The sequence below is a fragment of the Gorilla gorilla genome, chromosome 10, assembly GCF_029281585.2.
Source record: "Gorilla gorilla gorilla isolate KB3781 chromosome 10, NHGRI_mGorGor1-v2.1_pri, whole genome shotgun sequence".
In the NCBI taxonomy this organism is placed as follows: domain Eukaryota; kingdom Metazoa; phylum Chordata; class Mammalia; order Primates; family Hominidae; genus Gorilla; species Gorilla gorilla.
The window spans coordinates 16149746-16174277 of NC_073234.2; the positions used below are offsets into that span (position 1 = coordinate 16149746).

Here is a 24532-nt window from a genome sequence, read left to right on the forward strand (position 1 = left end):
TCCCTGGCGCATCGTGTACTAGAAAGGATAGGTTTAGCCACACAGCCTGGCTCTGCCATTGGAGCATTGGGTTTGCCTTAGGGACTCCCTCCCAGGTGGCAGGCCCCTGGCTTCACCCCTGACTCTCTGTGCCACTTCAGGTTTCTGGCGGGGCTCAGGCCCTGCTGGCTTCTAGCCTTAGCAGCTTTGTCCTGCTGAGGACGTGTGACTGGTCCCACATGCTCTCCAAGGACAGAGCCACAGCCCCTGCTTTTCCATCCCAGGACTCAGTGCTGGTTCCTGGCATTTGCGGAACTGTGCCCTGGATGTCATGGCCTCGTGTTCATTCCCTTGACAACCTCCTGCTCTCTAGTGGGAGAAGGGCTCTGTTTCTGTTCAGCTCCTCTGGATTTCATCACCTTTTCTCATTCCAGTTTGAGTGTCTGGTGACAGTTCTGTCTACAGACCCCGGGGCTTCTTAGCCAATCATCTACGTTCACCCTGGATCCTCAGGTCCTTTGCATGTGGTGGTGTACATGGAACCAGCCCTCCCAGGCCTCTCCTCTCTTGCTTTCCTAGGGCCCTGGTAGGGCCCGTCCTTCCCCTCTTGCATACCCTTGCCCAGGGACAAGCCCTTTCTAATGGAGGCCTGCCCCAAAAGAGCTTCAGAAAGACCTTTCTACATCTCCGCCTGCAGGTGTCACCCCCACACCCACTGCTTCCCCTTCCTTCTCGGGCTTACTCTCAGCCCCACCTCTCCTGTTGGCATTCACGAGTTGCCTCCAGGCTCCCTACTGATAGAGGGAGCTTGCTTTTGGTTGGGGTTGGGGTTAACCCTTTAGCTCCCTGTCTACCCCCTTGTGATGGACTTGCGCCATCTGCTGGGTTGAGCAGTCTCCACCCAGTTACATCTGTAGGCGGGCAACGTTCGTTTCCACACGAGCAAGCAGTAAGATGTGGAGTGATGGGTGAGGTGAATCTAACTCATTTGGGGCCGATGATACTACTCCCAGCGTAGATCAGCAGATGATTGGAACAGATTCTGGAGATATATATTGGGCTCCCTTGCCATTTACCATGAAGTGATGTGTGTGCACATGGCACATTATCTGCACTTTCACTCAGTGAAATAAAACTCTTAGCATAGTGCCTTGCATATAATGAGCGCTCGGTAAAGGTGAGCTGCTATGAATATTGCCATTATTACAACTACTTACGAGCAAAAGCAATACATCCTGCCGTGTACCTTGTAAAATGCCCTGTTGGGCATTGGCAGAAGTTTGAGCATTGCTATGTCTTAGGCTGATTTAGGGAAGATTTTCCTGTCGTGAGCCATGGCTCTGGCGTGTGATGGGTCAGCTAGTTAGTCCTGGGTCTTTATTAACAGGGTTTAGGATTTATACTTACATGAGAACTTAGTCTGAATTTTTTGCCTGCTAAGTTGAAAGTGCTTTAAAGGGTTTTAGCCCTGGAGTGGAGTTGGGAGGCTCAGGCTTGCAGTCCCAGCACAGAATCTGTAACACCAATGCCAGCCTGGGTAGCGAGAGACTTCCTTTCTCTTGGGTATGAATCACACCAGGCGTCAGGAGAAATAATTGTGAGTTCCAGATCTGCAGCATCATGACTAATAATGCAAATAACAAGCTGCCATGTGTTAAGGGCTTATTATGTTCTGGGTAATAAATCCTTGACATGGATTATCCTGTTCACTGTGTGGCCTTGAGCGGATGACTTTGCCTTTCTGTTTCTGTTTCTTCATCTCTAAAATGGAGAAGACAACACCTAACAGGGAGGTTGAGAAGAGCTAATGAAATAACATATGCGAGAGTCTTAGAGAAAAGCACAAGGGAATATATACATGCCTTATTTTTACCAATGAGGAAGATGGTAATCTTCGGGCCTCTGAAGAGTCTGCATTGCACAGAGGAGGGATGTTGGCAAAGCTCCGGCTGATGGTGAATTTGATAGCCCAGCTTTATGAGGGCAGAATATGAGGCCCACGGTGGTGCTTTCTCTGTCACCTGAGATTGGGGTGTCTGTCTCCTGGCACAAATGTGACACCTGTTGTAGCAGAAACAGGCCCTGGCAGCTGGTGCTCTGGGAGAAGAGGTCTGGCTAGGAGCAGGAGGAGTTCGCTTACCAGAGGGTAAGTGACAAATGTCAGTAGTTAAATCAGCACATTTTTCAGCTCCACATTCCCCCAGGGGGGCTAAGCAATGCCTGGTTATCCACTGGCAGGATTAACACAGAGGCAAGGATACAGGCAGAGGAAATATCCCAATGCACGGCACAGCGCCTGACACCTGAGACGCACTTGGTGAATATTTATGGGGGATGCGGGAGGGTGGGGGGCAAAGAGCAACACTGTGAAACAAAGAGGGGGTGTTACCTATTGCCATGCTGCCGCTGCTGGCCCACTGCTTACTACTCTGGTCAATAACATGGAGAAGGCTGAGCACGGTGGCTCACATCTGTAATCCCAGCACTTTGGGAGGCTGAAGTGGGAGAATCACTTGATCCCAGGAGTTCAAGACCAACCTGGACAACATAGAAAGACCCCATCTCTAAAATTTTTTTTTTAGTTAACCAACTATGGTGGCATGCACCTGTAGTCCTAGCTACTCAGGAGGCTAAGGTGGGAGGATTTCTTGAGCTTAGGAGGTCAAGGCTTCAGTAAGCTATGATTGTACCACTGCATTCCAGCCTGGGGGATCCTGTCTCTTAAAAAAAGAAAAATAAGAAAAAAAGAAGCATAGAGGGGAAAGAGTCAGAGAGATACTGAGTATTTTTTAAAGGAGTTGAAACTCATATCTTCCGACTCCCAAATCCAAAACCTCAAACTTCGAAATTTTTAGGAAGAAAACATTTATTGGGTACTAAGACCCCACGCTAGGTCTGGCCCACATAATTTAATCTTCACAGCAGTCCCTGTGGGGCAGGTGTTTTTATTTCCACCATTCAGATGAAGAAACCAAGGCCAAAGAAGTTAAATTGTTCAAGCAGTCACAGTTTATAAGTGGTAGATATACAATTAGATCTTTATTTTTTATTATTTTTCTTTAAAAAAAAGGGTAGGGGGGGGGTCTTGTTATGTTGCCCATATGTTGCTAGTCTCAAACTCCTGGGCTCAAGTGATCCTGCTGCCTTGGCCTCCCCAAGTGCTGGGATTCCAGACATGAGCCACCACGCCAGGCCACAATTAGATCTTTCTGACTCAGAAGGCTTGCTTGTCTTCCTGCTCTATCATGAGGACTGCAAAGGAATTTTCCTACTCCTTAAATCCATGAGGGTTGGGCTGTTGACTAGCCCAAGTTTTAGGTATCTCACAGCCACCTAGACTCACCTGTTACCCAGGGGCAAGACCTGACTGGGTTTAACTTCACTGAATTTCCTACCTGTAATCCACTCGCCTCCCTAAATGGATTTGTCTTTTGTCACCGAGAGAGCTGCCTCTTACCTTCCGTTAAAGAGAAATAGAACTGCACACTAGTTACAGGTCGTGAAGATGGATTTTATCGAGTACTGCTGCAACACGGGAGAGAGGCTTCAGGACAGGACTGAGCTCAACTCTGAATACAGCAGCAATGACTGCTGATTTATAGCCAGGCAGCAGAGTTGAGGGGTCAGTGGTTGGAAAACGACTGAGACATCAAGAATGGAGGGATTCTTGCTGAACTGGCCTAATGGGACTCTTGCTAAAGGCGAGGGTGGGAGATGAGAAGCTTGGTCGGATGTCAGGGGGCGGGGGGTTCTGCTAAACTGACCTAGAAGAATTCTAGCTGAAAACCGGACTAGGTAGGCCCAGGACAGGGCCCAAGGATGAGGTCTCGTAAAAAAGAGTGTTCAGAGGAGCATCTAAGGTTTGGTCAAGGAGAGAGTCCTTGTCACTTCCCAGCAGATGCCAGGACAAGGGCAGCTGAAGACCCACAATGCTAGTTCATTGTGAGGGTTAGTCATCTCCCCTTGGTGTGACTCCCAACAGTCAAGGACTTTGGCTGAGCTGAAGCCCGTCTTGGAGAAGGAATGTGCACCTGAGACGCACTGTAACTCCCACTGATGGGGCAGGCAGCGTTTCGTGGGTATTTCCCCACAAGCTTCTCTTGAGTAAGAAGTTTTTAGTCATAAGAATGAAGATGACCCAGTCATTCAGATGCAGGAGCAAGGCAGGGCCCATCCTCCTCCTCCCCACAGTGTAATTCATGTGTCACCCAGGCACGCCTGAACCCACAACTGCTAGCCAGCAGATCCTCGGGGCTGGGAAGGGATGAGCTCTTGCTTTAGATCATGTGTTTGGGTTGGGATTAGCAGATGAACAAGCAGTTTTCCCCTGAGCTCATCCAGAAATGGAGGGTATAGTCTGGGAGCATTCTTTCTCTTTCTCCCTCACTCCTCATATTTTCACATCACTTCAGTGGCCCCAGCATCCTGCTTCCCCAGAACAAACCCCTGCCCTGAACTCACCAGACCTCTTCCTGCCAGCTGGGCCAGCCTGGAAGCAGGAGAGACCTTGATGGCAGAGGGATAAAGCTGCAGAAGTCCCTGCAACCATAACACGAGTGGAGGGTGAACATCTGCAGAAACCCAGAGACAGATCCCCTGCTGAGGCCTCTGCGCCGGCACTCCTCAAAGTCTATGCCAGAAAGTGACTACAGGAGAAATGTGGGCAGAATGAGAAAACCTGGGCCTGTGAGACAGGGGAGCTCTCTGTTCTAATCCTGCCTGCAGAACAACCAGCTCTGTGACTTTAGACTCGGAGCGCTCTTTCCCTATCTGTGAAATGGGGTCATGGAGCTGGCCTCTCACGAGATTCTTAGAAGGTTCGGATGAAATCACACCTGTGGGACACTCAGTAAGCATGAAAGGGCCCACACAAAGCATAATCATGTAAGAAAAGCACTCTCACCCCACACCTGCATTTCAGCGTGCAGCCCCTGATCCCACCCCCTCCCCAGGCCTGTTACAGAAACACTCGTGCATAGCGTGGGTGGCCACCTTCGGTGAAGCCCATATTCGTGGGTGGTGCTCTGTGTTCTGTGTCTGCGTGGCTGTCTGTGTCTCTGCTGGTGCTCACATAGGGGTTCCTCTGTGACACTTCTGCCTACTGTCGACTCTTGGCTCCCAGGGGTCAGGGACTGTCAGGCTAATTCCTTCTAAGCAGTGCCCAGCGCGGCATCCTGGGGACATCGTGGTGAAGCTGTTGAGGCAAAGGGGAGCTCAGTGGAAATCCATGGCACACTGGGGTCCTAGTCTTAGCCTTGCCACTACTTGCTAAGTGAGCCTTGATCAGCCATTTGACCAGTGTGGGTCCCATTTTCCTCACTTGAAGGGAGGACGAGGTGATCTCAGAAGCCTCTTTCGCTTCCAATGGTCTACAGTTCTGGTTTGTGACTAACAGTGGTTTGGTTCCACTTATCCAAAGCCCTGCAATCTCCTCTGAGATGGGAGTCCCAGCCCTCGGGAGTGTCAGCAGTGGCCGGCCGCCGGACTGATTCTCCCCGGCCCTCACCCTGGTGCAGCCCGTTGCCTCCTGACTTGTTGTGAATGTGCGTGCACCCCCCAGTTTGCTGTTCCCTCCCTCCCTCTCGCCATGGTTTGGCTTTTTGCCTTCCCAGGTGCGTGTAAGCCAACCTGGTCCAGAGCCTTCAGGGTACAGACAGCATCAGCCACACGCAGCCTCCCGATGACTCCAGTAATAGCAGGGCCTCTGATCTTGTATCTCCAGTGGTTTATACCTTTGTTTGACAGACATCACATCCCAGGCCCACTCTTTCCTGCCTCTCTCAGCTCTGGCTCTATCCAGCAACCCAGTGATCAATGGTAGGGGGTCCCCACCCGTTAGTAAGCCCCTGCTGTTCCCCGGGCTCAGGGCACAGAAACTGAGCAGGAAGGGAAGAGTGCCTGTCACGACCATCTCTCCACAGCAGCTCTCGGGATAAATTGGCCTCCAGAGGCAGCCGGGGGAGAACGAGCTGGTAGTGGGAGGCCCGTGGTCCAGGCTCACCTGGACTGGCTCCTTCTCTGGTTTCTGGAAGGCAGTGACTGCTGATGGGATGTAAGCTCATCTCCTCTCTCTGCCCTGTGGGCCTTGGCCAGTCTGCAGCTATCTCCTGCCCCCAGCCCAGCCCTCTTCCCACCCACCCTCTGAAGAGAGGTGAGAAGGGAAGACGGTTCCCTCCATTAACCTCCCAAATCTTTTAGGTGTATGAGGTTTCCAGGTTACGCTGACCTGAGGGCTCCTCTCTTCCCCTTCCACAGGGTACGGCAGCTGGAGAGAACTGGCCAAGGCTCTGGCCAGCAGGAACATTCCAGCTGTGGATCCACACCTCCAGTTCTACCATCCCCAGAGGCTGAGCCTCAAGGTAGGTGACCAGCCAGTCCATTGTCCCTGCTGATGCCTTAACAAAGGTCCGCAGGTGCTCTGCCCAGTTGCCTTAAGGGTAACCTCTGCTACTCTGGGAGGAGAGGCAGAGGATAAACAGCCCCCAGAGTCCTAGTCTGGCCTCAGGACCTCCTAGCTGACCCTTAGAGATGTCCATCCAGCCTCCTCAAAGCCAGTAAAAGGAAACTTTTACTGGGGCTGCCACTGGGCCTGGTTTTCTGGTGTCTGCCCTTGTCCCCTAGTTCAGTTTGCCCATGCCAGAACCACTCCGGGCCTGTGACCTCCATCACCCATGGCATGTGGTGCGTCTCACTAGGGTGAGGGCTGGGCTGTGCTGTGCTTGCTGCTGAGATCAGAGGTGACTAGGTGGATGGACACCCCTCCCTGCCCGTAGCTGGGAGTACAGACTTGTGGAGCATTTCCCTGTAGTGCTTCTTGAACCAGTGGTCCCTAAGGAGGCAGATTAGAGAACTGGGGACTAATTCATTCAGGAGCCCCAAGGCTGAGCCTAGAACAGACATGGATCCTAGAGCTGGACCAGCGCCAAACTGAACCTGTGGACCTGCACGCTAGGGAGGGTTTGGGGGTGTCCCTGAGGGGCTCCCACTTGTTGGAACCCAAATCTAGAGAGCTGGGGGATAAGGAGGAAGAGGGAGCCGAGGTCCTTGCCCTCAAGAGGTCCTGACCTAAAGAGGGTAAACTGCTTTCCCATATGGGGAGGACAGAAAATTCAGAAAAGTGAAGGAACCCGAGGAGTAGGCACTGATGAAACTACGGAGATGTATTCCCAGGACATGGTGTGAATGACAGACGGCAGCGTGCTCCGAGCCGACACCTCCTGGGAGCAGGCACTGTGCCTCCTGTCCTGCCCGTAGCTTCTCATCCTAATATTCCTACCAACTTCGTTCTTCATTCTTCCCCTAGGACCATGACATTGACCAAGGGGTGAGCAGTAACAGCAGCTACTTGAAGTGGAACAAGCCTGTCCCCTGGCTCTCAGAGGTGAGGGACTTTCTACTGTACCTGCCCTTTGAGAGAGCTAAAAAATAATGTTTACAGATAATTCCAGAGATCACAGAAAACTTTCTACTAGGGACTTTCTACCGTACCTGCTCTTTGAGAGAGCTAAAAAATAATGTTTACGGATAATTCCAGAGATCACAGAAAAGTTTCTACTAGTGAATTAAAAATTTTTTTAAATTATTTATTCAGTTAGTTTTTTGTTGTTGTTGTTTTTAGAGAAGGGGTCTCACTATGTCGGCCAGGCTAGTCTCAAACTTCTGGGCTCAAGCGATCCTCCAGCTTCAGCCTCCTGACTAGCTGGGATTACAGGTGGGCATTACTACACCCAGTTTAGTGATTTCATGAAAATTTTTCACTCCAAGCATTCCAGGTTGATTCAATTTCTCTCTTTAGAGAAGGAACAATCACATTTGCCAAAGGCCTCCTGTGTGGCAGGCTTTGTGGATCATGTCATCTCAGCTTTGCGACCCTGTGGAATAGTATCATTATCCTCATTTTATAGGCGGAAAAACAAGGCTCAGGAAAGCTACAAGACTTTCATGGCCATGCCAATCCCCAGTCTTAAAGATAAGCATCCCAAACTGTCTTTCTTGGGCCACTATCTTAAATCCCATAAGATATTCCAGGAAGAAAAGAGTCCATTGTTAAATAAGCTTTTAAAACTTTAATATACTACCTTGCCTTCCTGGAAATGTACATTAGCATATGAAGGAGTATGAGAAGTTCTGCAGCCATCTGTTTAACTTGGTTTAGCTCAGCATGTCTCAAACTGAATTGCTTTTTTCCATGAAATGCCTATTTACTCTCTGAAACTAGTGCTCCAGGATCCATAGAGATGCTCTAAAGAACATGCACTGGGAAACTCTGCTTTAGAAAACTTACAGGAAGCAGTTAAATGTGAATAAAAGTTATCAGAACCATCATAGTATCTTTCATTTTTACAGGCTTTGATAGATTGTGTTTCATCTTTTGGTTTTTTATTTTTTAGAGACAGGGTCTTGCTTTGTTTCCCAGGCCGGAGTGCAGTGACACAATCATAGTTCACTGCATCTTTAACTTCTGAGTAGCTAGGACTACGGGGGTGTACCACCGTTGCCTGGCTAATTTTTAAAATAAATTTTTGTAGAGACAGGGTCTCACTATATTGCCCAGGCTGACCTCAAACTCCTGGCCTCAAGCAATCCTCCTGCCTTGGCCTCCCAAAGTGCTGAGATTACAGGCGTGAACCACCATACTTGGCCCCAGATTCTTTTTCCTTTGGTGAAGAAACTGAGGCTCAAGGAAGTTAATTAACATACACAAGATTACCTTGAGTAAATAAATCGTTATGTCAAGATATCCGAGTAGCACGGTGCTTTGGGGATGAAAATTTTAAATTTGAGTTTCCTATTTTACAACTTGTTTAGAACCCAGCGTCTTTAGTCTCAAGACCCTGCGAACACAGATTACTTTTCTTGGCTGGGTAGTACTGGCTAGCTCATTGTCTTCATCCATACCTATCATAGATGGAGCTCTTCAGCCTGGGTGGTTTTATTTGCAATCCACCCACTTGCTCTGGGGCAGGAGTGAAGGAGGCAGTATTGTACTGAATGTGACGTTAGTTATCCACACTGTGAAACTACCTCCTTTTAAAGCCCTGGGAGAGGATGGATTACAATGCCGGCACACCTGCACTGGATGACATCACCAGGTAATTATGCCCCGCCCTACCTGGAGATGGTACTTTGAAAAGATCTTGCTTTACAGATCATTTGGTCTGGTGATCCAGCCTTCTCTCCTTTAAGGATAGCATGGATCCTTTTTCTTAATAAACCAATTATTTTGAAAGCTTATGGCACCATAACATTCTGCATTTATTAATAATTAATTTATCCACTTGTTTTTGCCAATCAAGGCCATATGTATAAACATATAATGAAACAAAAACAGTGAACAAATAGTAAATAGTGATCAAAATTGGGCTGGGCTTGGTGGCTCAAGCCTGGAATCCTAGAACTTCGGGAAGCCAAGGTGGGAGGATTGCTTGAGCCCAGGAGTTCCAGACCAGCCTGGGCAACATGGCGAGACCTTGTCTCTACAAATAATAAAAAAAAATAGCTAGCCGTGGTGAGGCACGCCTGTGGTCCCAGCTACTTGGGGGGCTGAGGTGGGAGGATTGCTTGAGTGTAGGCAGTTAAGGCTTCAGTGAGCCGAGATTGTGCCACTGCCCTCCAGCCTGAGTGACAGAGTTGAGAACCCCATCTCAAAAAAAAAAAAAAAGAAAAGAAATATTGGCTATTTTAGTAAGTGTGTATGGCCTTTTGGTGGTAAATGACTGATTTCCATTTTTAAATATTAAAAATAGCTTACAAAATCTTCATTACAGTCTTCATGGATGTTCAGGGGTTCACTGATCCAATCCTCTTATTTTATCAATGAGGAGAATAAGGAAGGAAGGTCCTGGAGAGGCCAAACCACACAGCAGTCACACAGCTGCATCATGGTGCCAGCTGGCTTCCAGCCCAGCCTTGCGGTCTCGCCACATTCTGGGGACTTCTGTTCCCATCCCCTTGCCTGTCCTTGGCCAGCAGGAAGTTCCCAGGTTAATAATACACGTCATTTATTGAGCATCTACTACTGTCCAGGAGCTGTCAGGTTGTTCTGTTATCCCTCTTCCAGATAATGGCTCAGAGAGGTCAGCTCAGGGTCACAGAGTTAGTGCAGGGCCCTGCTAAAGGTGAGCAAGGGCAGGAGATGAGAAAGATGACGATGGCCTCCTCTTTCACTGTTTCCCTGCCCCGGGCTTTGGCTGGCAGCCCAGGGTCTCTGAGGCCAGAAGTCACTCTGGAGACTCAGCAGCCTCAGACGTTTTACTTGGTGCACCAGAGGCTGACTGATCAGATTGGATGGCTAGGGGCCTGGGTTTCATGGAGTGACTGTTTCAAAACTTGTTCACACCAACACTGATCACAAGACACTCATTAACAAACCCCAGTGCCAATCTGTTCACGTATTGGTAAATACACTGCTCCATTCACCAAAATGCTATGTCTGCTAGCCAGGCCACTCCCCAAACCCAAAATAGTTACAAGAAAGAAATTTGGTGAGTACAAAGTCAGATCAAAGCAAGTGAGATCAGAGTTCTCGTGGGTTGTTCACACAGGCTTTGAGAAGGCAGTGTCTCTCTTTTGTGGACAGAGCTGTGACACAGACTCCTTCCTGTTCTCAGCCTTTCCTTTTTAAAAAAAATAAAAGAAAGAAACAGCTTTATTGAACTGTAATTCACACACCATACACTTCACCCATACACTTCGTTTAAAGTGTACAATTCAAGGCTGGGTGTGGTGGCTCACACCTGTAATGCTAGCACTTTGGGAGGCCAAGACGAGAGGATCACTTGAGGCCAGAAGTTTGAGACCACCCTGGACAGCACAGGGAGACCCCATTTCCACTAAATAGAAAAATGAGCCAGGTGTAGTGCCATGTACCTGTAGTTACAGCTACTTGGGCAGCTAAGGAAAAAGGATTGCTTGAGGCCAGGAGTTTGAGGCTGCAGAGAACCATGATTGTGCCACTGCACTCCAGCCTGGGCGACGGAGTGAGACCCTGACCTTAAAAATAAAATAAAATAAAATAGATCGAGTACCTCGAAACTCTGAACAGGACAGAGGAGTTCCTGGTGTGTAGGAACCGGTGACCTGATCACCCTGCTGTGTTCCTCCGGGGGAGGCCCCACTGCCGCATGAGTTAGAACTGAACCACTAGCCAGGTACCCTTGGTCTTGCGAGTTTGGTTGAGTAGCAGAGGGTACAGCGGAAGCAGAGGACCAGTCAGCACTCACGTCCTGCGATGGGCTTCCGCGTGCTCCTGGAGGAGGAGGCTGACGGTGCCTGCCTTCGTGCCCCTCTGAACCTCGTACCTCTGCCAGAGCCCCTGGCGCAGGTGACACCCTTTTGTTTACATGTCTGCCTCCTTTGAGGACCGGCCTCTCTTTCCTCTTTAAGGGGTACAGTGCAGACACTCAGTGCTTATGGAATGGAGGAAGATACTGTTCTGGGCTTAGCTCCTCCAAGCGTTTGTTCATTTAAATAATTAGGATGTGCAGGGAACACAGGGGAGGGAGCTGTTCCCTCTGCCTGGGGACGTCATAGAAGGCCTCGGAGAGAACTATTTGAGAAGAGCTTTGAAGGATGAACAGGAGTTTGCCACATAAGGAAGAAATGAGTGGGCCTTCTAATCAGGAAATCGCATTTGTGAAAGCGTGGAGAAGGGAAACAGCATGACGATTTTGGCAAAGACGGGTTTGGTGTGGGTGGAGCAAAGGTATATGGCAGGGAGTGGTGTGAGGTGAGGCTGGAAAAGGTAGGTCAGACTCCGTGTGTTGGGTGAGGCTCTGTTCTGAAGCCTTCTGGGAAGCTTCAGAGGTTTTTTTTTTTCTTTTTTTCTTTTCTTTTTTTTTGAGACAGAGTCTCGCTCTGTCGCCCAGGATGGAGTGCAGTGGTCGGATCTCGGCTCACTGCAACCTCCGCCTTCCGGGTTCACACCATTCTCCTGCCTCAGCCTCCTGAGTAGCTGGGACTACAGGCACCCACCACTGCGCCCGGCTAATTTTTTGTATTTTTAGTAGAGGCGGGGTTTCACCGTGTTAGCCAGGATGGTCTCGATCTCCTGACCTCGTGATCCACCCGCCTTGGCCTCCCAAAGTGCTGGGATTACAGGCGTGAGCCACCGCGCCCGGCAGCTTCGGAGGTTTTAAGCAGCAGAGTGACTTGGTCAGATCCGAGCTTTAGAACGAGAGTTCTGGAAGCGGTGAGGACTCCGTGTGGGGGAGAAGCTGAGATCCAGTTGGAGGCTCTGCTGCGGCCCAGTGAGGGCCCGGCAGGGCCAGTGGATATTCCTGTGTGACCCACACCCCTGCACGATGCCCTCCCCTCTCCCAAGGGTTACTTGCTGTGTGTCCTTGGGGAGTCATTTTACCTCTCTGAGCTTCAATGTCCTCACCCTTAAAATGAGAGGGTTCCAACAGATATCTTCTCCAGCACTTCTGACTTTGGAAGTTTCAAAACCACCATTGGCCAAAGACATGCTCTGGCGCTTGGAGTGACCAGTGCCCCTCCCTGGGCCTTAGTCACTGCTGGACAATGGAGCGAGTGGGCAGAGGGCAGGGCTGGTGTGCTGGAGTCCCACGTCCCTGCCAGATACAAAGTCTCCAAGACTCAGAGGGACACAAATCCTTGGGGGACGGGGTGGTTCTCATCCCAGGCCCAGGGAGGAAGAGGGTGCCCTCTGGCCCCTCAGAGACCCCCACCTACAGCCTGAGAGTGGGGGGAAGCATGGTTTGAGGGCTAGCCTAGTGCTGCATAAGGGCCTGGGCTTAGTGCAGGTAGCTCCTCTTCCCACACTCCCAGCCTCTCTGCCTGGGGCTGCCTGCATCATCTGATGATCCCTTTGCTCAGGCAAGAAAGGCCCTGAGGGTGAGGCAGGAGCGGCCAGCCAATGCCTCCCTCGCCCCTCCTCTCCCTGCCCAGTCCCCCCGTGGCCTCTGGCCTCCAGGCTGAACACAACAGGCTACTCTGGTGGCATGCCCTCCCCCACTGCCCTCCCTCCTGGGATCTGTATCTCCTAGGGAGGGGGCAGAAAGAAGCCTTTGGAGGAGACAGCTGAGTCTTATAAACTGAACTTGAGGATTTTCCCCCAAAGTGGCACAATGTCCCCATTCTTTCCTTCCTTGAAGCCTTAACCCGTCACCCACCTACCCAGCCCACATTCCCTCTCCCATCCGTTCCAGTCTCCCACTTCTGTTTCTGTGAGTAACGGCTGCTTCCCAAGGCCCACATTCCTGGCATTGACCAGGCCAGCATGCCCCATTAGCACCACACTGCTGCAGGGCAGGGAGAGACAGGTTCTCCTGTGTCTTTCTGGATCCGGCGTTGAGGCAGTGTTCCCCAGAGGCTGCGCCCACCCCACCAGCCACACCAGGGACCTCGGGCACTCCTGTTGAGGAGTTATTCCCTGCCCCCTCCTCTCCCCGCCTGCCCATCCTCCCTCCTACAGATCTCTTGCAGAACTTGTGCCACTTCTTATCTGGGTGTCCCCTCAGAGCTCCTAAGGGCAGCCCAGATTTTGCTATGTGGTGGGCATGGCGGGGAGGCCAGGGCAGGCTGCTGGTAGGGAGTCATCAGGCCCCACCTCCCACAACCTGAACAGAAGCCCTGGGGGAGGGGAGGACATGGGGTGATCCGAGGCCCACTGTCAGGATGATTGGCACAAAGTCCCCACGCTTCCCCTCTCCTTTCAAATTTCCAGCCCTGCCACCCACTCAGAGTGCTGGCTCTTGCCTTCCCCCTTTCTGGGGAAGGGAGCCCTCTGCTCGGGGCCTCCAAGCCCAGTCCTGCAGAGGAGAAAGGGGTTCCGACCCAACTGGCACTGCCCCGAGGCTGTCCCAGGAGCAGCTTGCTCAGAATGAGTCTAGGAGGCCTCAGAGAGCTGTGGGAGACCAAGACGCTGGGAAGCCCAGATGGGCCCCAGCTTACTCCTGCAGTGCCTCCCAGCTGCTTCCCAAGGGGAGCCAGAAGCATGGAGACCACTGGGTAGATAAGGTTTCACCGGCAGACAGCTGTGGCGCTTTCCTCTCCTCAGGATCAGGGACGGGGAGGGGAGGAGAGCAAGTCTTTCCTGAAACTCCAGCCGGCTCCTCCTAGTTCCCTGTCCTCTCGGCTGTTCTGTCACGACCGTTGCCCCCCTTGCCTGGGGAATGAACACCAGCCCCCTTCCTGCATGGGAGGTCCAGGGAGAGTATGTGTGTGTGTGTGCATGGCCAGAGCAGACCTTGTCCCCAAGGCCAGGCCATGGGGTGAACATCAGCACCAGGTTCCTGAAAGAAAAGAAGTGCCGGGTGCTGGGCTGGGAATGGGATAGAGTGGGCCGGACCCGCACAGTGAGAGGAGCACCGGCCCCTTTCTGCCCAGCCTCCCGGAGCTGAGGAGCTGGGACGGGCATGGGGTGCTTACGCTCCTGGAGCTGAGGAGCTGGGGCGGGCATGGGGTGCTTACGCTCCTGGAGCTGAGGAGCTGGGACGGACATGGGGTGCTCACGCTCCCGGAGCTGAGGAGCTGGGACGGGCATGGGGTGCTCACGCTCCTGGAGCTGAGGAGCTGGGGTGGGCATGGGGTGCTCACGCTCCTGGAGCTGAGGAGCTGGGGTGGGCATGGGGTGCTCACGCTCCTGGAGCTGAGGAGCTGGGGTGGGCATGGGGTGCTCACGCTCCTGGAGCTGAGCTGGGGCGGGCATGGGGTGCTCACGCTCCTGGAGCTGAGCTGGGGCGGGCATGGGGTGCTCACGCTCCTGGAGCTGAGGAGCTGGGGCGGTCATGGGGTGTTCACGCTCCTGGAGCTGAGGAGCTGGGGCGGGCATGGGGTGCTCACGCTCCTGGAGCTGAGGAGCTGGGGTGGGCATGGGGTGCTCACGCTCCTGGAGCTGAGGAGCTGGGGTGGGCATGGGGTGCTCACGCTCCTGGAGCTGAGCTGGGGTGGGCATGGGGTGCTCATGCTCCTGGAGCTGAGGATCTGGGGCGGGCATGGGGTGCTCACGCTCCTGGAGCTGAGGAGCTGGGGCGGTCATGGGGTGCTCACGCTCCTGGAGCTGAGCTGGGGCGGGCATGGGGTGCTCATGCTCCTGGAGTTGAGGATCTGGGGCGGGCATGGGGTGCTCACGCTCCTGGAGCTGAGGAGCTGGGGCGGTCATGGGGTGTTCACGCTCCTGGAGCTGAGGAGCTGGGGCGGGCATGGGGTGCTCACGCTCCTGGAGCTGAGCTGGGGCGGGCATGGGGTGCTCACGCTCCTGGAGCTGAGCTGGGGCGGGCATGGGGTGCTCATGCTCACTCACCACTGGCGTCTCCGCCCTGCAGTTCCGGGGCCGTGCCAACCTGCATGTGTTTGAAGACTGGTGTGGCAGCTCTATCCAGCAGCTCAGGAGGAACCTGCATTTCCCACTGTACCCCCATGTGAGTGCCTGAGGGCTGCCTTGCCCACCTCCCTCCACACCTGCCTTCTCTGCCCACTTCTGTCTCTCATCTTTCCTTGCATCTTTTCTGGTCCATATTTTCTCCTTTATCTCTTGAGCTCTCTTTTTGTCTGCCCATAATAGTTCCCTTGTTTCCTTCCTAGGGATTCTTTCAATTTCATCCCCTGCATCATTTCAGTTTCAGGCTCTCTGGCTCACAATATAGTGTACCCAGGGCCACCATGTACAGTTGTGCTGGTTGTGCACTGTACAAGGTCTCCTGGACAAAGAGGCAAATGGGAGCTGAAATTGAGCATGCACTCTACTCACAAAGCCACAGCCCTGGTCCCTCCTGTCATAGTCCCCTCCTGGTCTTCCCGCCAACCCTGGCGGGAAGTTTCCTTTTCCCTCTTCTGGGTAACTGTTTCCTTCCCCTTTCTTGGCATAGATTCGCACAACCCTGAGGAAGCTTGCTGTGTCCCCCAAATGGACCAACTATGGCCTCCGCATCTTTGGCTACCTGCACCCCTTTACTGATGGTGAGGCCAGCCCCAAAACCCCATCCTTCTTCCTGCTCTAGAGTTCTGCATGGGACCCAAAGAACATAAGATAAGGTTATAGGTAGACTGGACTAACTTCCTGTTAGTCCACCCTCAGGAAGAGAGGGGAAATTGAGTCACATTGCGGTCTTGTCCAACTCCCACAGGCTGCTGCTTTGCTCCCTGGTTTGCAGCCTGGAACCAGCTCATCTCTCTATATAAGTCTTTTCCATCTTCACACTGTCTCCCAGGATGTAGAAACCCCCACTTTACAGAGAGGGAAGCCACAGCATCAAGCCCTGAAGGGAATTTAATCGCTAAGACACTCACAAAAGCCTCCAGCTTTTATGCTGATGCCCTCCTTGCCCTCATCTGGAAACTCTCCCCGCTGCCCAGGGAAAATCCAGTTTGCCATTGCTGCAGATGACAACGCGGAGTTCTGGCTGAGCCTCGATGACCAGGTCTCAGGCCTCCAGCTGCTGGCCAGTGTGGGCAAGGTAGGGCCAGCTCAACCCCGGTCCCTCCCATCTGCTCCTGGAGCCTGTTCATTGAGTCCTCCAGCAGCTGCTCATTACTGTTAGCATCTCTGGTGTGACAGCGGGGAAGAAGGGGTGGAAAAGAGGTCTCCTCCCTCACCCCTACCCCTCTAAAAAGGGATAAACTGAGGATGGGGAGGAGTGAGGAGTGGGGAGGAGCGAGGTGTGGGGAGGAGCGAGGTGTGGGGAGGAGCGAGGAGTGGGGAGGAGTGAGGAGTGGGGAGGTGAGAGGAGTGGGGAGGTGAGAGGAATGGGGAGGAGCGAGGAGTGGGGAGGTGAGAGGAGTGGGGAGGTGAGAGGAGTGGGGAGGAGCGAGGAGTGGGGAGGAGCGAGGAGTGGGGAGGTGAGAGGAGTGGGGAGGTGAGAGGAGTGGGGAGGTGAGAGGAATGGGGAGGAGCGAGGAGTGGGGAGGTGAGAGGAGTGGGGAGGTGAGAGGAGTGGGGAGGAGCGAGGAGTGGGGAGGAGCGAGGAGTGGGGAGGAGCGAGGAGTGGGGAGGTGAGAGGAGTGGGGAGGTGAGAGGAGTGGGGAGGAGCGAGGAGTGGGGAGGTGAGAGGAGTGGGGAGGAGCGAGGAGTGGGGAGGAGCGAGGTGTGGGGAGGAGTGAGGAGTGGGGAGGTGAGAGGAGTGGGGAGGAGCGAGGTGTGGGGAGGAGCGAGGTGTGGGGAGGAGTGAGGAGTGGGGAGTGGGGAGGAGCAAGGAGTGGGGAGGTGAGAGGAGTGGGGAGGAGCGAGGAATGGGGAGGAGTGAGGAGTAGGGAGGAGTGAAGAGTGGGGAGGTGAGAGGAGTGGGGAGGTGAGAGGAGTGAGGAGGAGCGAGGAGTGGGGAGGAGCGAGGAGTGGGGAGGTGAGAGGAGTGGGGAGGTGAGAGGAGTGGGGAGGAGCGAGGAGTGGGGAGGAGCAAGGAGTGGGGAAGTGAGAGGAGTGGGGAAGAGCGAGGAATGGGGAGGAGTGAGGAGTAGGGAGGAGTGAGGAGTGGGGAGGTGAGAGGAGTGGGGAGGAGCGAGGAGTGGGGAGGAGCGAGGAGTGGGGAGGAGCAAGGAGTGGGGAGGTGAGAGGAGTGGGGAGGTGAGAAGTGTAGGGAGGAACGAGGAGTGGGGAGGTGAGAGGAGTGGGGAGGAGCAAGGAGTGGGGAGGTGAGAGGAGTGGGGAGGTGAGAGGAGTGGGGAGGTGAGAGGAGTGGGGAGGAGCGAGGAGTGGGGAGGAGCAAGGAGTGGGGAGGTGAGAGGAGTGGGGAGGTGAGAGGAGTGGGGAAGAGCAAGGAATGGGGAGGAGTGAGGAGTAGGGAGGAGTGAAGAGTGGGGAGGTGAGAGGAGTGGGGAGGAGTTGGGAGTTAGGGTGGGGAGTTGTGGGAACGTGGGGAGTGAGAAGGAGGGAAAAGTGGGAAGGAGTCGGGAAGAGGGAAGAGGAGCGGGGAGTGAGAAAGGGAGGAGTGAGAAGTGGGCAGGGGGTGTGGGAGGAGGGAGGAGGAGAGGGGTGTAGGGAGGAGGGGGAGTGGGGAGATGGGAGGAGTGGGGCAGAGAGTGCGGACAGGGAGGAGTGGGGAGCGAGTCTGAGGCTGGGGAGGGAGCACAGCGATTCGGCTTGGGACACGCAGCGCAGCATCCTTGGGTCCCTCTGGCCTTGGCCGGGTGCTGACTCGCACTGCAGGTCATCCGGCTGCTCCGGGCTCCTGGCAAGGCGCGCTGCCTCCTGCGTGGGCCACGCTCACTCTCCTTCACTCCCTTCTGTTTTCTCTCCCGCCTCTCTCACCTTCATTCCTCCTGTCTTCCTCCCTTTTTCTCTCACTTCTCCCCTTCGTTCTCATTCCTGGTCTCTGCACTCACCGCCTCGCGTGCTTCCTGTCTTCTCTGTTCCTGCCTCCTCTTCTCTCTTCCACACCTCTAGACTGGAAAGGAGTGGACCGCCCCGGGAGAGTTTGGGAAATTTCGGAGCCAAATTTCCAGGCCAGTGAGGTGAGTAAGGGTCAGGACAGACGCTGTGAGCCCCTCGGTGCCGAGGCCGGGTCTCCGTGGAGCCGGGCTGTGCCCCGCTGCCGACTCCAGAGCTTCCGTGTGTCCGGCACCCACACATTCCAGGCAACCGGGTCTTTGGCTCAGAAGCCGCGAGCCCATCCGTCCTCATTTCACAGATGGGGAAACTGAGGCCCAGAAGGCTGTGACTTATTGCAGGTCACGCAGCTATTTAGTGACACGCGGGACTGGAAAACAGGTCTCCTTCCTCCCAGTCCTTGCCCTCCCCCGTTTCTCCACACCCACAGCAGCCTGGACCCCGGACCCGGGCCGCAGGGAGCTCCTCGCCGAGGTCCCCCTGGGTCGTCTGGGGACACGAGTCCCTCTCCCTTGCGGGCAGGGAGCGTAGCGCGGCCTCAGAGCGCCCCCTGGCGGCCCACGCGCGCTCACGCAGGCGGGAAGGGCGGGCGCTGCTGGACGCTGCTAACGCTGGGAGGGACGGGTGTGGGGTGAGCAGAGGCGGGGTGCAGACACAGCTAGATGGAAGGGGTACGTTCTGATGCTCGACAGCACAGTAGGGTGACTACAGTAGCAACAATGGATTGTGTATTTTCAAACAACTAGAGAAAAAGATTTGGAATATTCCCAAAACATAGAATGCCAAGTGCTCCAGGTGGGTGAAGGGATCCTAAATCCCCTAGCTTGATCCTTACTCATCCTACGCATGCAACAGAAGACCGTGTGCACCCCATAAATATGCACAAGGGTTACGTATCAGTAAAAATAAATTTTAAAATTTTAAGGAGACAATCTTGCTTGCAAAGAGCACTCGCGTGCCAGCTGCCGTGGTGGGTGCTCCGTGTGCAGCTCCGCAGAGCAGCTAGTGCGTGGTCCCTGGGGCAAGACGGCCGGCGGAATCCCACCTCCACCCCTCATCGCTCTGGCAGACTACCCAAGCCTTCTGTGCCTCTGTGTTCTCCTCTACGAACAAGGATTACATGAGGTCACGTATAGAAAGCATTTAGAACTGTCTGCCACAGTCTCTGAGCTCTAACGGCTTCTGTTACTGTTCTTTGGGTTCTTCCGATCATCCTGTGCAGTAGGTACTCTGATTATGCCCATCTCACCAAGAGAAAACAGCTCACACTGTTAGCAAGTGATAGAGTGGGGGCTTGAACCTAGGCAGTTAACTCCTGGCGTTCTAAGAGCAAGGAGAAGGGATGAGGGAGTGTAAGGTGCTGGAAGGGGGTGGGACAGAGCCGCGACCCCAGGGCCCATGGAGATGGCGCTCCGCTTCCCTGCCCTCTCTCCCGCCAGCCTGTCAGCCTCCCACAGGTACTACTTCGAGGTGCTGCACAAGCAGAATGAGGAGGGCACCGACCACGTGGAAGTTGCGGTGAGTTTCCTGCTGCTCCCGCCTCTCCCAGCTCAGTTCCTGGCACTCATCTCCCCTTGTTCCTTGACCCCTGTTGGAAATCCAGCTGCCTCCCACCTTCTGCATCTACCCTCTCTCTCCTCTTCCAGTGGCGACGGAATGACCCCGGAGCCAAGTTCACCATCATTGACTCCCTCTCCCTGTCCCTCTTCACAAGTGAGTAGGCTCTGGCCCTGCCCTGGAGATGGAGGCCAGGTGGGGACAGCCTACCCCAGGGGATTTGGCAGGGGACGAGGGGAGGAAGGAAGCTCGAGATGCTTGGGACACGGGTATGAAGGGGTCCAGAACAAGAGTGGGACCTTATGACCAGGAGTCCTTAACTCCCCAGGGTCAGTGACCCCTTTGAGAACCTGCTAGAAGCTCTCTGAGCCCTTGCCTCAGAAAAATGCTCTTGTCTACCCACCCACACACAACATTTTGAATACAACTTCAAGGGAGTCCAGAGACTGTGAGCTCACACCAGATCTAAAAACTCTGAGTCTGGGTGCGGTGGCTCATACCTGTAATCCCAGCACTTTGGGAGGCCGAGGTAGGAGGATTACTTGAGCCCAGGAGTTCGAGACCAGCCCAGGCCACATAGTGACACCTCATCTCTACAAAAAATTGAAAAATTAACTGGTGTGGTGGCGCATGCCTGTAGTCACAGCTACTGGGAAGGGTCGCTTGAGCCCAGGAGTTCGAAGCTGAAGCTACAGTGAGCTGTGATTGGATCACTGTGCTCCAGCCTGGGCAACAGAGCAAGACGCTGCCTCAAAAGCAAAACAAAACAACACAAAAAAACCCTCTGAGCGAGTCCAATCCCCTATTTTCCAGATAAGGTAACCATGATTCTTGCAAAGCCATGGCCAGGGCAGAGGAAACCTGTTCACCTGCCTTTGGTGTACATGAAGTGACCTCTTTCTTCAATGGCGTTTTCCATTTCATATCATTTCCTCAGTGAGACTCCCATCCACAGGCCCCATTGAAAAACATGCCATCCATAGGCCTCCGTGGCAGGTGTAGACAGATGCATGAACCCGGGAGACAGAGAGCAAAGCAGCAGCCAGCCCCCCACCCGCCTTCTCTGTGGCTGCTTTAACCTGGATGCTGAAACTAACACCTGGCTTCAAACTCAGCTTGGCCACCCATCTGTTTGTATGATGTTGGGCAAATGACTTAGATTCTCTATGCCAAAGTTCCTCATCTGTAACCTGGGAATGATCGTAGTACAGAAGGCATGTGGTGCTTTTGGAGATTAGAAGGGTTAATATTTGGGATATTCTTAGAGCAGGGCCTGGCTTATTATTAAGTGCTCTGTAAGCGTTCAATAAATTAGGCGTACTTAATGCCAAATTTCTAGCAGTCCGCAGTAACACATTTTGAGAAAGAGGTGTCTTTTTCCAAGTACACAACACAGTCGTGTGGGTCAGCCGTGGGGCTGGCAGAGGGGGCCGAAGGCAGATGAATCGTGAAGCCACAGCTGTGGCGGGGGCCAGAGGGAGTGTGGCTGCGCACATCCTACACCGTCGCCGCTGGAGTCAGGAGCCCCTTCTGCATCTCTTCCCTCCCCTTCAAGGGCAGTGGGCTGCTGCGCTCCAGGCCACACAGCCTCCTGCTTTCTTTCCTCCCTGCGCCCAGATGAGACGTTCCTACAGATGGATGAGGTGGGCCACATCCCACAGACAGCAGCCAGCCACGTGGACTCCTCCAACACTCTTCCCAGGGATGAGCAGCCGCCCGCTGACATGCTTCGGCCTGACCCCCGGGACACCCTCTATCGAGGTAAGGCCTCGGCCAGCGCTTGGTGTCCTTTCTGGGGACACTGCACTGCCAGGTCCACTGCTGATGGTGGAGAAGGCTTGAGAGACCTGTCAAGTATCCCAAACACCGTAGAACTTTTTATCTTCCTTATAACATAGAACATGCATACAGAAAAGAGAGCATGTAAATAAGTATAGAATATTTACGTGTAATTTTACAATTCTGCATATCATTACAGAGCGAACGTTTGTGGAACCACCACCCACGACAAGAAATAGAGTTAGAACCCGGAAGTCCTCCACACATCCCTTCCCAATCTCACACGTCCCCGCCTCTTACTGCATTCCAACTGCATTCCAAGGAGAGAAATATGTTGACACCACAGTGTTAGAGTCTTAATGTGTGATTCCTCTTGGGAGTGTTTACATTTTAAAAGATGGCAAAGATGGCCAGGCATGGTGGCTCATTCCTGTCATCCTGGCACTTTGGGATGCTGAGGTGGGAGGATCGCTTGAGCCCAGGAGGTTGAGGCTGCAGTGAGCTGTGATTGAACCACTGCACTCCGGCCTGGGCGACAGAGTGAGATCCTGTCAAAAAAAAAAACAAAAACAAAAACAAAGTTTCTTTACTCCTCACCCCTCTCAAAAAAATGACAACTGACGCTAAGGGGATGTTCAGCCCATGGTAGGAAATCCAGTTATCGGTACTGCACGAGGGAGGAGACCTTCTGGCCTCTTAGAAGTTTCTAGACCTTATTGAGGCTATCCCTGCACAGTGACTCTAAGATCAAACGGTGCCTTGTACCTGGGGCTGTGTGCTGAGTCCTCTGCTGCCAGGGTGCTCCTCAAATGGCCCTGCTCCAGGTGTGTGGGGCAGCCTCCAGCTGGCAGCCTCAGCCGCAGACGTTGGCAGAACACAGCTGCCGCTTGCGAATACAGAAAGGGCCCTGCTCAGGGCAGAGGACTTCAGCCCCAGTTTCAGTGCTCACCCTCACCCTCACTCCTCCTCCACTGTCCTCAGTGCCTCTGATCCCCAAGTCGCATCTCCGCCACGTCCTGCCTGACTGTCCCTACAAACCCAGCTACCTGGTGGATGGGCTTCCTCTGCAGCGCTACCAGGGACTCCGGTTTGTAAGTCTTGGGCCTGGGTCGTGGAGAGCAGGGCTGGCAGAGGGATTGCTGCCTGTGACTGGGATGGGAGGTGGTGAGGCTGACTTTCCCATCTTCCCAACATCCCATCCCAGCAGACAGGACGGCCTCACAGGTCCCTGGGCTGGGAAGAACTTGCACTCCCAGATGGACCGCCCTGAATAGACTGTCCAGCAGAGCCTGCACGTGGGTGCTCTGCCTCAGGGCCCCCCCACACACACCAACTCAGCCCAGCCCCGTGATGATATCAGGTGGCCTGGCTGAGGCTTCTTAAGCTCCCTGCTCCAAGGGCCACACAACCCTACCCTGCCTGGTCAGTCCCGCCAGCTAGTGAGCCCCAGAGACCAGGCACTGGGGGAAAAAGAACTATGGAGGGGAAGTTAGCTTTAAAGAACCCAGAACCCATGCGGAAGCCAGACAGGCAGGGTGGCCACTCTCCTGTGCATCCAGATCTAGAGATGATTATAAGGAAGAGCTGGAGGGCAGAAGAAAGAGGTCAGGAGGCATCACCAGGTCAGAGAATGACGGGGGTGTAACTGAGAAGTTCTTTGGTGGTGGTGACCACGAGCTATGTTTGAGGGAGGCAAAGGAAGCAGTGAAGTAAATAGGAAGAGGGGTTGTTCTAGGGCTGTGGGAGGTTGCAGGTAAAGGTTCAGAGGTTTCAGGAGAGGATCAGGTGGCAGAGGGAGGAAGGAGTGGTTTTGGCTGAAGCTGAGGGACGGGAGCTGGTTCAGGAGGGGAGATGTGGACCAGGGGCTTGACTCAGGGTTGCATTTGGTCCATAGGGCCTGGGATCACTGGCATAACAAGGAGAATGAGAGCCCCATCTGCATCACCACGTTTCATTCAGCGCTCAGAGCAACCCTTCTCTCCCTGCCAAGGGCGGGTCCCTAGCAGCCCTGTGTGATCCCAGCCAGGGGCAGGCTTAACCCTGGCTGGCTGATTTCTTACCAAGATCTCACTCTCTTACTCCTGCTGCTGATTTTTCCACTTCCAGGTTCATCTGTCTTTTGTTTACCCCAATGACTATACCCGCCTGAGCCACATGGAGACCCACAATAAATGTTTCTACCAGGAAAACGCCTACTACCAAGACCGGTGAGAGACACTGAGTGGGGCAGGAAGGTGACCTTGCAGAGGGCTCTGCGGGAGCCAGGAGAGCTGCCTGGACCAGGGTGATGGTGGCACCCCAGCCCAAAGTCTTTGCTCTTGCTCTTCCTGAGTACTACACACACACACACACACACACACACACACACACACACACACACACACACACACACACACACACCCCCGCTCACCAGCCTCCTTCCTCCACTCTAGTCTGGGGCAAAACGTCAGACTCCTGCTGAGACTTCCAGCAGAGCCAGGGCTGAGCCCGCCATGCACCGGGTGCCAATGCACACCTCCCTTCCTCCTGCAGGTTCAGCTTTCAGGAGTACATCAAGATTGACCAGCCTGAGAAGCAGGGGCTGGAGCAGCCAGGTACAGAGTGACAGCTGAGGCTTCCAGGTCAGGCTGAGAGGGGCGACTATGGTCTGTTTCCAGGGGAAGTTCAGACCATGCCAGCCCCGCCCCTGAGGAGCTCAAGATCCAAATCACGTGACCTCTCCCTTCATACCCAAGGGAGTGGAGAGTATGACTCCTGCCTTTTCCATATCCAGGCACATGTGGAAAATGACACTATTTTTAGCAGAATGCTGGGGTCAGCTGGAGGAGAGTGAGAGCCCGGGGGAGGTTACTTGGACTGCTGGAGGGGCTTGCTGTCCCTGGTGCACCATCTGGGAAGTTCTGGTTTAGAGAAGCACTGTCTTCTGAGGCCTTT

The 24532-nt window shown here is 53.8% G+C and overlaps 1 protein-coding gene across 3 annotated transcripts in view; it reads left to right on the forward strand.

Annotated features, from left to right (window-relative positions):
- B4GALNT3 (beta-1,4-N-acetyl-galactosaminyltransferase 3) overlaps positions 1 to 24532 on the forward strand; it is a 102908-nt gene that overhangs the window by 66990 nt on the left and 11386 nt on the right. For all 3 annotated transcript variants that reach the window (XR_008670259.2, XM_055357480.2, XM_019039246.4), the window contains exons 2-13: positions 6235 to 6338; positions 7283 to 7360; positions 15267 to 15362; positions 15810 to 15900; positions 16297 to 16397; positions 18320 to 18387; positions 19702 to 19780; positions 19909 to 19975; positions 21437 to 21580; positions 22580 to 22689; positions 23705 to 23805; positions 24131 to 24192. Coding sequence is in view for 2 of the 3 variants with exons in the window: in XM_055357480.2 (XP_055213455.1) it covers positions 6235 to 6338; positions 7283 to 7360; positions 15267 to 15362; positions 15810 to 15900; positions 16297 to 16397; positions 18320 to 18387; positions 19702 to 19780; positions 19909 to 19975; positions 21437 to 21580; positions 22580 to 22689; positions 23705 to 23805; positions 24131 to 24192 (1101 nt within the window). In the remaining variant the exon portion in view is untranslated. The remainder of the gene's footprint in view (positions 1 to 6234; positions 6339 to 7282; positions 7361 to 15266; positions 15363 to 15809; positions 15901 to 16296; positions 16398 to 18319; positions 18388 to 19701; positions 19781 to 19908; positions 19976 to 21436; positions 21581 to 22579; positions 22690 to 23704; positions 23806 to 24130; positions 24193 to 24532) is intronic.